The sequence below is a fragment of the Ursus arctos genome, unplaced genomic scaffold (genome assembly GCF_023065955.2).
Source record: "Ursus arctos isolate Adak ecotype North America unplaced genomic scaffold, UrsArc2.0 scaffold_3, whole genome shotgun sequence".
NCBI classification, from domain to species: Eukaryota; Metazoa; Chordata; class Mammalia; order Carnivora; family Ursidae; genus Ursus; species Ursus arctos.
Window position 1 is genome coordinate 7,278,115 of NW_026622985.1, and position 15,106 is coordinate 7,293,220.

The following is a 15,106-nucleotide window of genomic DNA, read 5'->3' on the forward strand; positions in this document are numbered from 1 at the left end:
TAAATAAATAAAATCTTAAAAAAATAAAAAAGTAAATAGGTCTTTAAGAAAACATAGTCAAAATTACAATAAAAATTAAAAATAGGAATCATTTAACAGGACGGTTAGAAAATGGAGTTTTCAACAGCAAGCTAGTTTTTCTTGTGAATCATAAATTTAAAATGCTACATAAAATTTAACAAATAAAAGAAGATTTGCATCCGTGACAAAATTAAGCTTACTGCAGAAAGGTAAGGAAAGATCAATAATCAAAAATCTTTCATTTATGACATAAATACGTCAAAAGAAGAACTACAAAATATTCATGTGTATGAATGTTAAAATGATAAATTTAAGATTTGCCTTAAAGAACTTTAAATAAAATTGCAAAATACTAACAAGATAATAAATAATATGTACATGGTTTTCAAACCATCACATTTAGTACAACAGAAATACCAGCACTCCAGTTAGCAACAGATGCACTTCCATTTCATATTATTTTGAGAGTTCTTGGATAATTCAAGGTTTGCAGAAGAGAAGATGCAGAATAAAAATTTCAGTTCTTTCCAAATTAATCTATAAATGCAATATACCATCAATGGAAATTGTGGACACGATGTTTTACACATCTTCCTGTACATGCAAAAACTGATGAATGGATTTTATTTGCTTCATCCAAGGCTATGTAGTGAATGTCTAGAAAAGAAAAACACCCTCGAACATCTCCGGGCATCAGAAACAAGGAGAACGCTAGAGCAGGATCTCAAGCCACAGCCTGCTGGCTTTTGGATCTGAGTGACAGGGCAGCTAGGAGGCTGGCCGCTGCATGACTGAACGCACTCATCATGGGGGCGTAACAAGGACTGAATGCACTCCGGTGTGATGAAGAGGCAGCGGAACCAGGTCCAGTGTGGTAGTCGGGGCTACAGCACGGCCCCACCCCTCCTGCAAGAGGCTGAGAGAAGCGGCTGGGAACTTAGGGCACGAGAAAGCCCCTCATCCTCCAGGCTGGTCAGCAGCACAGCCCCCGGGAAAACCTGTGCCGTGACTGGAAATGGGATAGTCCCCCTACAGCTGCAGGCTGGGACCCCAAGCCCGTCAACACAGCCCTGGCTCTGCCCGGGAGAGCCGGGGCATCAAGAGTGGAAGGCACCACCAAATTGATGGATAGAGGGTGACACAGAGGAAAAGAGAGAGCAAAGCAAAACACACAAACCCACTGACTTGTGAGGTCAGCTAGCAGCGTCCCGAGCCATGAGAAAATCTGACGAGAAGAAATTCAAAGAAACCAAACAATTAAGAGATTAAATACCTCCTGATGGAGACAATTTCATCTGGATGAATCGATCTAAAAAAGATATGCCAGGACTCGGTAAAGAAAACTGTAAAGTATAATTAAATGGTATTTTGTAGGGGCGCCTGGGTGGCTCAGGTGGTTAAGCATCTGCCTTCGGTTCAGATCATGATCCCAGGGTCCCGGGATCAAGCCCCGCATCGGGCTCCCTGCTCAGTGGGGAGTCTGCTTCTCCCTCTGCCCCTTCCCCCCTACTCCTGCTCTCATTCTCTCTCAAATAATTTCAAATAAATAAATAACATATTTTAAAAATAAATAAATAAATGATATTTGTAAATTACCTAAAAAATGTCTATATATATTATAGTCATGTTAAAGGCAAACAATTTCATCAAGATCTCAATTTCCTCAAATTATAGTATAAACGTGATGCAATCCCAATCAAAATGTAAATATTGTGACATTTTTATAGAGAGAGGTAAAACGATCCTAAAGATAATATATAATAAAGGTCCCCAAAGAGTTCAAACAATTCTGAAAACCAAGAACTTGGAAGACAGACAGGCAGTGCCGCCCCGTGGGATGTGTTACGAAGTGAGAGAAATCAAGGCAGACAGCCCCAGCATATCTGAGGATTCGCTCTCTACAGAAGTGCTTCCAACTGATGGACGAGAAGACACCTTGGTGAGAAAATGGCATTAAGCAAATCGGAACTCAGGATAGAAAAAAAATCAAGGAGCACCTGGGTGGCTCGGTCAGTTGAGCATCAGACTCTTGATTTCGGCTCAGGTCACGATCTCAGGGTCCTGGGATCGAGCCCCTCAGCCAGCACTGCACTCAGCAGGGAGCCTGCTTGAGATTCTCTCCCTCCCTCTCCCTCTGCCCCTCCCTGCTCTCTCTCTCTCTCAAAATAATAAATAAATATATTTGAAAAAAAAGGAAAACAGCAAATTGTATTTCTACCACACAGTGTATCTAAATATAAACTCCCTGCAGAAAGAGAAGAATTTCTTAAGATTCAAAGAATAAGAAATAGCAAAGGAAAAAAATGATAAATTGGCTTCATCAAAACTGCAAACATCTACACACACAAACTTATAAAACAAAGTGAAAATTCAAGGCACCACCGAAAGATAATTCTTAAAACACATCAAACATGTAAAAGATTAGTTTCCGGTTGGTGGGAACGCAGTACTGGAAAACAGTACAGAGCGTCTGCAAAATGGCCCAGCAATTGCACTACTGGGTATTTACCCAAAGTTTACAAAAGTACTGATCGAAAGGGACACGTGCACCCCAATGTTTATAGCAGCAATGTCCACAATAGCCAAACTATGGAAAAAGGTCAAATGTCCATCGACTGATGAATAAAGACGTATGTGTGTGTCTGTGTATATATACACACACCCAATGTATATATGTGATATATATAATGAAATACTTCTCAGCCATCAAAAAGAATGAAATCTTGCCATTTGCAATGACGAGGATGGAATTAGAGGGTACTATGCTAAGCGAAATAAGTCAGAGAAAGTCAAATATATGATTTCACTCATATGTGGAATTTAAGAAACAAAACAGATGAACATAGGGGAAGGGAAAGAAAAATAAAATAAGTTGAAATCAGAGAGGAAGACAAACCATAAGAGACTCTTAACTTTAAAGAACAAACTGAGGGTAGCTGGAGGGCTGGGGTAACTGGGGGATGGGCATTAAGGACGGCACGTGTTGGGATGAGCACAGGGTGTTATATGTCAGTGATGAATCACTAAATTCTACTCCTGAAACCAATATTACACTATATGTTAACTAACTTGAATTTAAATAAAATTTTTTAAATTAAAATTTTAAAAATAATAAAAATTAATATTAAAAAAGATTAATTTCCAGTTGAATGTATGAAAAACTCTTACGTTAATGAGTAACAAAAAGACAGACAACCTTATAGAGAAAAGGACAAAGGGCATGACAGGCAATTAGCAGGAAGGAAGCCTACCGAACAAATAAATGTGGGAAAAGCACTCAAGTTCATGAATAATCAAGGAAGTGCAAATTAATTTAACAATGAGATTTCATACCCACCAGATTTAATTAAAGCAATAACTGTTATTGAAGGGGATTAGGAGATGCTCGTGGAATAATGTCAATGAGGTATACCAAATAAAAGATCCTTGTATTCTCTGATTTTAAAATATGCATCTCTCCACACAACCACCACATTTAATCACCCACACTTCACACACAGATAATAGATAAAATTAGATAGAGGGGCGCCTGGGTGGCTCAGCTGGTTAAGCACCTGCCTTCAGCTCAGGTCATGATCTCAGGGTCAAGCCCCACATATCAGGCTCCCTGCTCAGCGGAGAGCCTGCTTCTCCCTCTCCCTCTGCCTCTCCCCTGCTCATGCTCGCACTCTCTCTCTCTCTCAAATAAATATATAAAATCTTTTGAAAAGTTAGATATATACACACAGATATGAATGTATGTCTAAATTACACTAGCAGGAGACATGTAAATATGAACGCTGCATTTTAGGAGTCCAACAAAACCTCCCAATGCCTGGCACATCATAGAAGGACGGTAAGTTATTTGTCGATGCAAAGAACTAGCTAATTCATGGGTGATTTTAGTATTTTTGAACACCGTTTTTCCATGACTCTATTTGAACCCATACCTACAAATCTCATGCACACTATTTCCAGGCGCGCTTAGGAGTGACGGTGACCCCAGCGGACAGGCTATGAAATCAACCATGGTACTTAGACGGGAGCGATTTACAGAAGGACCTTCCGAGGACATGGTTTTCCTTATGTAAGTTGAGCAACAGACACCCGAAATCTATTATCCACATTGTCAAGTTGCAATGAATTCGCTGCAGTGGAAAAAAAAAGACACACGCCAGGGGCCTTGTAATCCGGTAAGGAGAGGAAGAAGTGTGCGTAGATGGGGCCGTGGAAACATCCATATTGGGACGCCCATGACGGCACACGGAGGGCCTGCCTGGAAAGAGCCCTAACCTTGCAAGTGTGAGGTTTTAGTTAGTGCGATGGGGGCAAGTCGGCTCCTCGGGCAAACTTAAAGCAAGAAGCAAGCATCCAATCCAGCCTCCAGAGAGGTTTAGAACCAGGAACCTCCTTCTTAGGAGAGACAAGAACCTCTAAGGGTCTTGACCAGAGCAGGGACCGAGAAGTCAGCGCTTTAAGCGACTCGATGACCACACCTCTGATGGCACCCACACCCCCGGGGACGTGTCCCCAAGTCAGCAGTGTGGCTCAGAAGGAACCAGAGAATGGAGTGACGTGCACCCTAACAGGCTGCATTAGGAGTGACGCTTGGGGATAAAACTCTGTGGGGTTGCCCACAGAGCCGCCATGGGACCTGGTGGCCTCAGGCAGCCTGTGAAATGCAGAGCACCCAGCACCTTGCATGGTCTTTGCAGTGAGGGGAATAGAGGTCTTCCCTGCTCCCCCAAATGCCACTGTCTGGATTTTCATACATTCACTCTCCCCAGCCCAAAGCTGTTAATGACCTGAAAGAGGGGGTCTGGGTGGTGAAAGAGGGAAACCATGTAGCCCCCAGGGGCTGCCGTCCCATGCATGGGAGTGTTTGGAGCTGGATCTGTTGGTAAAGCAAGAAGACCAGCCCCTGGCCATTTCCCGCTCACCTGCATCAGCGGCCAGACACCTCGAGTCCACCCGGGGCCACAAAGAGGTCAGCCCCGCCTGCTTTCTGCCAACAGGTCCCTGACCCTGTGGCCAGACGTAGGGAGCTTATCTCATCGGCTCTGGAGGCTCTTCCCTGTCTGAGGAGGAGCTAACTGGAGGGTAAGTCTGGAGGAAGTGGCATCTCAGACTCCAGGCACAGAACTGCGGGGGCGCGGCTGTCCACAGGCAGCAAGAACGACCCCGTCTGGATTTACCCTGTGGGAGTCCTGACGACGGCGCGTCCTGAGGTCGGAGGGGCGTCCCCGTTCAGCATCTTGAATGTGGTGCTCTTCCCGGCCCCGTTGGGCCCCAGGAGCCCAAAGCACTGACAGGAGAGAAGAAGCAGGAGAGCATCCTCTAAGTCGCAGCAGGGAGCATTGACTTCCAGCCGGCTCGGAGCCAACATTTCTGGCTTCCGGGCCTCGCAGACCTTTAAAACCACACGACTGTACAAAGCACTCTGATCGTGGCGTCTGAGCAGTGTGACCATATTGACAATCACCTACGATGAGTGAATCCGTGTAAGGAACGCTCCCAAGGGTGAGAAGTGAATGCCAGGTACCAGGGATCTTGCTGAGATCTCCCGTCCAGTGGGGGCCTGTCCCAACCAGGTCCTAACTGTGTCCCTTTGTAGAGGATGCTAGTTTTTGGAACTCACATCATTGCAATCATTATCCCCTTGACACCACTGCATAGTGTGATGTACGTTCTAGGGGCACCGGGGTGGCTCAGTCGGTTAAGCATCCGAATCTTGGTTGTGGCTCAGGTCATGATCTCAGGTCGTGAGATTGAGGCCCGAGTCAGGCTCCACGCTCAATGGGGAATCTGCTTAAGATTCTCTCTCTCAATTTTTTTTTCTCTCTCTCATAAATAAATAGATAAACAAACAAATAAATAAATGAAATCTTCAAAAAATAAAGTACATTCTAAAAATATTCTCCCCACTCCCCCTCCTCTTGTCCCCACCCCCAACTCAGACTCTGGGCTGATTCTGACATTAGTTAAGAAAAGAACTATTAGCTCTAAACTCTGACACTCAGCATCAAGTCAACATTTTTGGGGGGTGTTTTTTCGTTCAATGTTGTTTTATATTCCATGTGAAAAATGGCCTTCTTGCTGTCTTTTCTAGACCTAGGCTTTACCTGCCAGTATATTCTTAGCCAGAGATTCTGTGGGAGAGACTGAGTCTGTGTGGTCCTTAAAATCTCCTTCCAAGTCCTCTGTTTTCCGGTGGCATCAGCTGGCTTTCTGTCTATTCACTTCAGCTGACTTCCCTGCTCCTTGAATCTTGGAAAAGTGCCTGGTCTGGCTTTCCTGGCACTGGCCCTACCGAAACACCCCAGGGAATCTGTACCTCTGGATGACAGGAGCTTCCCTGCTCTGCCACCTGCTTTCGCAGCCATGCTTCCCCCATCCCACACAAGGACCCCGCTGCCATTTTTGGACAGCAAGAAGGCAGTACCGCTCGTGCGCTTTTAACCTCACCCAGCCTTGGGGCAGCGCGCACGCCATTACCTAACACGCCACGGGATCATGGTCTTCCATTTCCTACCCAGGTGTTCATTCCTAGAGGGACAGGGACATATCTCAGTCATCTCTGTCTCTTCCACTGGCTCTTGCAAAGCACTTTACATCTGAGTATTTAAACCAGGTTCACAAAAAGTTCAGCAAACAGAACTCAAATGTGACACCTCGGATCATCTCAGATCCCTGGAGCGTCTCCCTTCTGCAGTGCTCCCAGTTTTTCTCTTACCCTTCAGCTCACAACCACCGCGACAGGGAGCAGCAAAACTAAAAATGGCTTGAACTGGAGGTAGGACACATGGTTTAGTATGAGCCAAAGGTTGCAGGGTTAGTCTTTGGGCTGAGTGGCCAATAGTAGCCACAAAAACCCTCCTTCCTAGCATACTGTCCTCTTCGGCCACAGACCACAGCGCAGCACGTAAGGACATTCCTGGATCAGCTTAGACTGGTCCCCAGGCTTCTCTTTCCCTCGGAATACTCCTCACTGAACACCTGCTCTCCGCTCACAGTGCGGCATGGCTGCCAGTCACGTCACCATGTCACCCGCCTCGAGCTTCTCAAGAGCTGGGAACAATATGAATGCAAGGTCCCGCTCTTATTTTTAACAGTTAATTAAAAGTAATCACCTTCAGAGTTGATTTCTTTTTATGCAATTAAGCACAAATCAGGAACAATTTGCATGGCTTTTTATCAGTTCTGATTAAACATTTCTATAAGAATTAATGCCATGTCTATAAAAAAATAATAATTCTGAGCTATTCCTTTGATGTGAGTGCTCTTTCCCTTTCCCAAGGAACATTCTACTAGATGGGCTTAATTGGCCATTTAAAAAATACAGAAGTCCAAGTAAGAGTTAGAAGAGGTTCCCTGAATTAATTGGATTGATAAAATATTTGCCCTCAATAAAATGTCACCCCATAGGCCAAACAATGATTAAAACTCTTCAATCACATGAAATTTTTTAAAATGACGAAACAGAATAAACCCCATCCATCAATCAGCAAAGTTTTCGCTGGGGAAAGAGCCGATAGACTCCCTACTCAGATTCTATGTCTAGTGATTTTTGCAGAAATTCCAGAAATCTGAAAGCTTTTGGCTCCGATCGCAGATATTCTAAGCCTAACACAAGCAGATGCAGTTAGAGATACACAGGTTTGTAACAGAAAGGGGTACAAATAGAAGGTCCTTACCTCTCCTCTTCGTATGCCCAAACTAATATCTCGTACAGCAATGGTCCTCTTGAAGAAGCTTCCATAGCTTTTACTAAGGTTGTATAACACGAGAAGGTCTTCACTGGTTCTTCCTTTCAACACTCTGATTTGCTCTTTTTCCACATCTACGTCCTTGGAAGACGTGACTGTGCCTTGGATGGCAGACTGACCCCTGGAAGATGAAGTGAGAGTTCATTCACACCTGGGAACTGGCCGTGGAAGAATCAAAAGAGACTGAAAGGTCAGAGACCTGTCGAAACAGAAGATATGGTCTGGAGCCTGCACTGTCAGCTCTGGTCCATACACCCTACTTCTGCCATCATGATTAATAATGAGAAAGAGTCTGGGGAGCCTAGGTGGCTCAGTCGATGAAGCGGATGACTCTTGGTTTCGGCTCAGGTCGTGATCTTGTGGTCATGAGATCGAGCCCTCCATCGGGCTCTGTGCTCAGGGTGGAGTCTACTTCAGATTCTCTCTCTCCCTCTCCCTCCAGCTCTCGCACTCTCTCTCTCAAATAAATAAATAAAATCTTTAAGAAAAAATAACAAGCAAGAGTCCACGTTCATCCCCGAATGTGAAGGAAACGTTGATGTTCCTTAAAGACAGCAAAGTGGACAAATGCCCAACTAGAGATGCTTCTCAATTTTATGAACAATAAAGCCACTCCAGACTTCTGTGCAAGGCGGAAAAAGATTGTATCACAAGATTATTACACGGAGTCATCTTGTCTAAGCACTCTTAGCAGATAGGTCACTTAAATAAAGTGCATTGTACATAAGAGAGCCTAAACATGGTAGTTACATGAACATGTTGGATTGCGAAAGAGGATCGTACAGCAAGTACTTCGCACAACACCGTGCATGATGGATTTAATAAGTATTTGTCGGGTGAATACAAATTTAATTTCAATTCAAATTTGTTTGCTCTAAATCTGAGCTGCTCCCTTTTCAATCTTCCTTATGATTTTCAACCTGGCACATTTTAATTTTAAGTAAATTTCAATTTCCCCCATAAAGTATAACATGCCAACATTTCAGTCACTAAATTGGCACAGCCCATGGAGTTAACATTGTATCAAAATCAACTTCCTGGTTTTGCCAATGTGATATTGTCATGTAATATACGACCAAGTTATCATGGTATCATTGGGAGAAGCTGACTGAAGGGTACACAGGGACTCTGCATGAATTCTGCAATTTCTTGTGACCTTAAGCTATTTTGAGATAAAGAGGCATTTAAAATAAAATATCCACTGTCAACTCCCAGTGCCCTAGGTCTTTTCCCTGCATTATTTTTTCTGTGCCTGAAATCACCATTGAACAACTACAGAATCTGTTCAACACACAAACTAGAAGACGAGAGAACACAGCTAGCCACTCAGACGTACATATTACAAGACGCCATTCCTATAACATTCAAACGCACGAGAAACAAATCACAAAAAAACAAGATTGGTGGAAAATTATAGAAATCAGTACTCCAAGATCATATCAGCACAGGAATGCTCTGGAATGCTTGGATTTTGTATTGGGAACAAGGATTACACTGTGGATTTGAAATGTATTACTTAGGCTATGTGGGAACTTAATGTATTTTTTAAGACTTATTTTTTTATTTATTTAAGGAGGGGGAAGGGCAGAGGGAGAGGGAGAGAGAGAGAATCTCAAGCAGACTCTGTGCAGCTCGCAGGGCCCAACGTGGAGCTAAATCTCAGAACCCTGAGATCATGCACGACCTGAGCCGAAACCAACAGCCAGATGCTCAACTAGCTGTACCACCCAGGTGCCCCTGAACTTAAATTTTTAAATTAATAAAATACCAACCAGAGAGGGAGGCAAACCATAAGAGACTCTTACTCTTAGGAAACAAACTGAGGGTTGCTGGAGGGGACTGGGGTGGGGGGATTGGGAGGCTGGGTGATGGACATTGGGGAGGGTATGTGTTGTGGTGAGAGCTGGGTGCTGCGTACCTGCACCCCTGAAACAAATAATACATTATATGTTAATTTAAATTTTTTTTTAATTTAAGAAAGAAAAACTAAAGAAAAATAAATAATTAAAAAATTAAAATAAAAAAAAAAACATAATGGTTTTTAATGTGTTTAAAAAAAAAAAAAAGAACAAGAAGAGTGGTTATGGGGGCGCCTGAGTAGCTCAGTTGTTAAGCATCTGCCTTCAGCTCAGGTCATGATCCCAGGGTCCTGGGATCGAGCCCCGCATTGGGCTCCCTGCTCCGTGGGGAGCCTGCTTCTCCCTCTCACATTCCCCCTGCTGGTGTTCCCACTTTGGCTGTGTCTCTCTCTGTGTCAAATAAATAATAAATAAAATCTTAAAAAACAAAACAGCAACAGTGGTTATGTCCAGAGTGGTTAATGGAACACGGTCAACGGAGATGCTGACAGCACTCTGTCTGGGAGAACGGAACCTGGGTATGTTCAGTGTGTGAAAATGAATCCAATTTCACGCTTTTCTGTTGGGTGGTTGCTTCCCCCTCTTCTGGCAGGCGTGCACCTGGACCCTTCAGCTGGCCTGGCCTCCCGCTGTCCTTTTCTGACTCGAAGAGGAGAGAGCGAGCCCTTTCTTCCTCCCGTTTCCGAGACCCATGCCCAGGCTCCCCCATCAGCAGTTCCGACCCTTCCCTCACTGGGAGCACCTGGGGGGCTTTACAGGTCCCCCCTCAGGCTCATCCCCAGAGTTTCTGATCTCAGGGTTCCAGGTGGGGCGGGGGTGGGAAAGTGTATCCGCTTACATCTCCAGTCATTCCAGCGGGCACCGGACAGCAGCCTGATGTCTTGTCATTGGCCACCTCACAGCCCAACACACAGTGCCCCCAGCTGTGCTCAGAAATGCGCCACTTGGCCACCCTTCCACTGAACAGCACAAAGCCAGCGTCTACACTACAGAGGAAGGAGATGCCCGCACACCAGAGAGCCCAAATGCCCAAGGGCAGCAGAAAAATGCTTCCCGGGCAGCCTGCCTGCTCGCACCCAGCCAGCACCTCGGGCACCCAGGGCCAGGTCAGCTCCAGACCCCAGGGAGTAGGCAAGAACGCCCCCAAACGCCCTCAGCCTGCCTGGTGTTGGGCCAGGGCTCAGGTTCTCATGGAGATTTGGATTCTGAGCAGACAAGCAAAGACCAGCAGCAGACACAGTTCAGGGCCACTGCCTGGGACGGGGTGGGGGGGCGCAGACACTATCGCTCCCAGATGCAGGGGGCGGCATCTTCCCATCTGCTCGCACGACTCAACTATGCCAGCGCACGGTATTCCCCGCGGGAAGGGACAGACGGTCAAGCAGGGCAGAGCGACGCATAAACACTACAAAACCACACTGTGGCCGCAGCAGAGAGAGACAGGCCAAGACGGGAAGGCTGGGAAGGCATCAGGCCAGCCCTGGGAGGTGGGGAGCAGCACGAGGTGGGTGCTGGAGTTGGGGGAGGTCAGTCCTGCCAGAGGCCCCGACTGAGCAGATGACCAGAGGCCAATGTCACCCGTGGGGGTCAAGGGAGGGTCACAGAGAACGTCACTGTGCATGACGTGCCTGATTTGAGGGGGCCTGGCTAAGAAGCTTGCAGTTCCTTGTTTTGGCAATGATTAGTGACCCGGTCAGATGTGGATTTTTTTTTTTTTTATGGATTTTTTTTTTATTTATTTGACAAAGAGTGAGAGAGAGCGAGCACAAGCAGGGGGGAGCAGCAGAGGCAGAGGGAGAAGCAGACTCCCCGCTGAACAGGGACCCCTGACGTGGGGCTCGATCCCAGGACCCCTGGGTCATGACCTGAGCTGAAGGCAGACGCTTCACCGACTGAGCCGCCCAGGCACACCCCCAGATGTGGATTTATACGTTAATTTAGCGAGACGGTCACTGTAGTAGTCACCCATAAGGAGGTGGCAGGCAACTAGTGTGTCAGTCACTGCCCCGAGGCCCCCACACTGACAAAGGACAAGAAATACTGATAATGCACTGTGCATAGCAAAGGCATTATTCTAAAATATGGTTGAATGTATGGTCCGCCAAGTAAGACAGGGAGTCTTCGCTTTTAAAAAGAAATCTTATGCTCCCAGAGAGAATGGGGCACCCTGAAATCCGCCCAAGTGGATTGTACGGTCTAGGTTTTAAAACAGATTAAACTCGTGAGGGCCGATCACGGAACCAATCCTGTTTGAAAGGCCCTCAGGATTCTCTTCCAAATTCAGTCAGACACTGGAAATCTCCAGACTCCAGAGGGATTGTGGCCAATTCAAGGGAGCTTTGGGATTTATACTCAATGCGGCTCGCTGCTCTAGCACACTCAAAGGAATTCTAAAGGGAGCACGTCATGAAATGACTGACAGGAACAATTCTATGAAGGCATCACCACAAAATATTCACAATGTGTCCGCGATCCTTAACAGGTTCTCTAGTGACACAGACCTAATTAGTAATTTCTCCATAAAGGATCCGTCTCGGAGTTGAATTTAGAGAGACACGTGCAGCTTGGTCTTAGAAAGACCAAGATGATGGACGGGGGCCACGTGGGTCACAGGGAGACGCACGCACTGTGAGGCCGACACAGCAAAGCGCATTTCCTCCCTATGTGCCTAGAATGTGTTATCTGACAATACTCTAGACACCTGTGCAAGCCGCCTTAAATCTCACTTAGAATAATAGAGACGCAGGGTGCCTGGGTGGCACAGCGGTTAAGCGTCTGCCTTCAGCTCAGGGCGTGATCCCGGCGTACCGGGATCGAGCCCCACATCAGGCTCGTCCACTATGAGCCTGCTTCTTCCTCTCCCACTTCCCCTGCTTGTGTTCCCTCTCTCGCTGGCTGTCTCTCTCTCTGTCGAATAAATAAATAAAATCTTTAAAAAAAAAAAAAGAGAATAATAGAGACGCGTGCGTGTGTGTGTGCGCATGGGCCACATTATATATCTACAAATACATACACATCAACATAACTATAAATAAAATATATATTATATACAATTATGTATTTACATGTGGGATATATGTAAATGTATTAATAAATGTTACATACATATGTGTGCATACATATACATATATACGCACACACGTATATATACATTCCTTGTGCTATTTGACGTTCATTGTCACCTAACAAAGAGAAGAACACAGCATTAATGGCAACAGGCAGGATCTGGCAAAGGGCAAGTGGTTATCAGTGTTGACCTTCCATCCATTCCTGCAAGAAGTTAAAGTCATTTAGCCATAAAAATTAATTATTTGAGGGGTGCCTGGGTGGCTCAGTGGGTTAAACCTCTGCCTTCGACTCAGGTCATGATCCCGGGGTCCTGGGATCGAGTCCCATGTCAGGCTCCCTGCTTAGTGGGGAGCCTGCTTCTCCCACTGCCTCCACTCTGCTCGGGCTCTCTCTCTCTCTCAAATAAATAAAATCTTTATAAAAAATTAATTTATTAATTAGTTTTGTTATGGTATCAAGTAAATTCGTCCTAGACGCTACAATCAGAGTAAGAGGGAAACTGAGCAATTTCAAAGGGGAAAATTAAATAATTAGAACAATTATCCCGCAGAGGTTGGCACTTTATCTTTTGACATTCTCCTTCCTAGCTTTGGTGACTCACATCAATCAAAAAAGAAAAAGAAGAAAAGAAAGAAAGATGGAAAGAAAAGAGAAGAAAAAGCAACATAAAATCAAAATCTTCACTCATTAGCACCGTGGATCACAGGGATGGGACACATTTCTTGTCTTGCCATCTCCGGACGGAGCTTTCTCTCCCTCTTTGTTGAACAGGTGGCGCCCTTCTGGGCTGAGCCGTGCAGGACATACCGTGGCCGCTGCAGAAGGTCCCAGTGCAGCAAAATCCTCAAGAGGAGAAGCACCGTGCCTTGTGACGCCAACTGCACGAAGATCCAGCCCAGGAAGTTCATCTCAAAGGGGCTCACGTAGGAGTCGATGCCAAAGTTGTGGGTCAGGTCATATTTGATCTGATTATAGCAGAGTTCTATCAGCCCCTGACCCAGGCAGAACTGAGGGAAAATGGTGAAGACCCACTTGAGGACGTCATAGATGTTCTGTAAATTCTGTACAGTGAGAGAAAGGGGAAATATATCAAATGGAAAGCGGTTCACACCCTCCGTCTCCCCTTGTGGGTCCTGCGTCCAGGTCCCCCCTGCCCCAGCCACGCGGTGATCAGTGCAGATGGGCATCGAACCAGAGAGGATTCCTCTCAAGCCTCAGGTCTGGTGGTTTTGCCTTGCTGGGTGGTGGGCGTGCTTGGGGGCCCTCACCCACTTCTTCCTTCTGAGCTCTGCTTTTGGATGGGCATGTCTATCCTAAGCCCGTCCCGCGGCTGTACTTTGGAAGCACGTAACTGGTGTGTTTCCCACGCTCACAAGTGGAGAGGAATTCTGTCTCATGACACATCACGCCTAAAGCCTCACCCGCACCTGATTTAGGTGAGACCTCAGTAAAGACTCTCCAGTTGATGCCAGGATAAGTCAAGACATTAGGGGCTGTTGGATGGATTGGATGTATTTTTCCTGCAAGAAGGACATGACTTTGGGGGCTCATGGTGAAATGTTATGGATGGAATGTTTGTGCCCCTCCAAATTCACAGGTGCAGCCCTAACCTCCATAGTGATGGTATTAGGAGGTGGGACCTTAGAGACATGATGGAGTTAAATGGAATCAGGAAAACGGAGCTCCATGATGGGATCAGCGCCTTCCTGTGAAGAGTTAGAGACACCAGAGCGTCCCCTCTCTGCCGCATGAGGACACAGCAAGCAGGAGGTCGTCTCCAAGCCAGGAAGTGGGTCCTACCCAAGAGCTGATTCTACAGACACCTCGTGATCTCAGACGCCCAGCCTCCAGAAATAGCATCAGCTGGTCACGCCCCCCAGCCTGTGGCAGGTGTTACAGCAGCCCGGGTAAGACATACAGGTAACATCCCTACCCACAGGCCACACGAGTGTTCAAACAAGTGGACAATACTGGGAGCTGTCGCCATGAGCAGGTGAATAACATGCTAAGATGCCAAGGACAGAATTAGCATATAGTAAATGTTCAATGTATGTATTTGTGTCTATGCAATACGTTACAATTTAGTGTTATTACAAGAACAAGGTTGAATAAGGGAGCAGATGGAAAGAGAGAGCAAATAATATAAAATCACATAGAAAATAAAAATATATACGACAGGCTGCATATATTTGGACAATATCATTTTTAAATTAAATGTATATAAAAATTCAACATCTCCCATAAAATTTACTATTTTTTTTTACCATCTGGTGTTTTAAGAATGTTAGCTTTTTTTACAGTGAGATTAGAACTGTTACTATGTTAATCATTGTCCACTAGAACTTTCCGTAAAGGATCGTGTGCCTCCAACTTCAACGGAACTTCACTGCATTTCACTCCCTCAATAAATGT

The 15,106-nt window shown here is 45.6% G+C and overlaps 1 protein-coding gene across 1 annotated transcript in view; it reads right to left on the reverse strand.

Annotated features, from left to right (window-relative positions):
• The window catches only part of ABCA13 (ATP binding cassette subfamily A member 13), a 357,421-nt gene that overhangs the window by 75,883 nt on the left and 266,432 nt on the right, over positions 1-15,106 (reverse strand). Inside the window, exons 53-55 of the mRNA XM_057304334.1 lie at positions 13,502-13,755; positions 7,695-7,887; positions 5,196-5,305 (exon numbers count right to left, since the gene is read on the reverse strand). Coding sequence (XP_057160317.1) covers positions 5,196-5,305; positions 7,695-7,887; positions 13,502-13,755 — 557 coding nt within the window. The remainder of the gene's footprint in view (positions 1-5,195; positions 5,306-7,694; positions 7,888-13,501; positions 13,756-15,106) is intronic.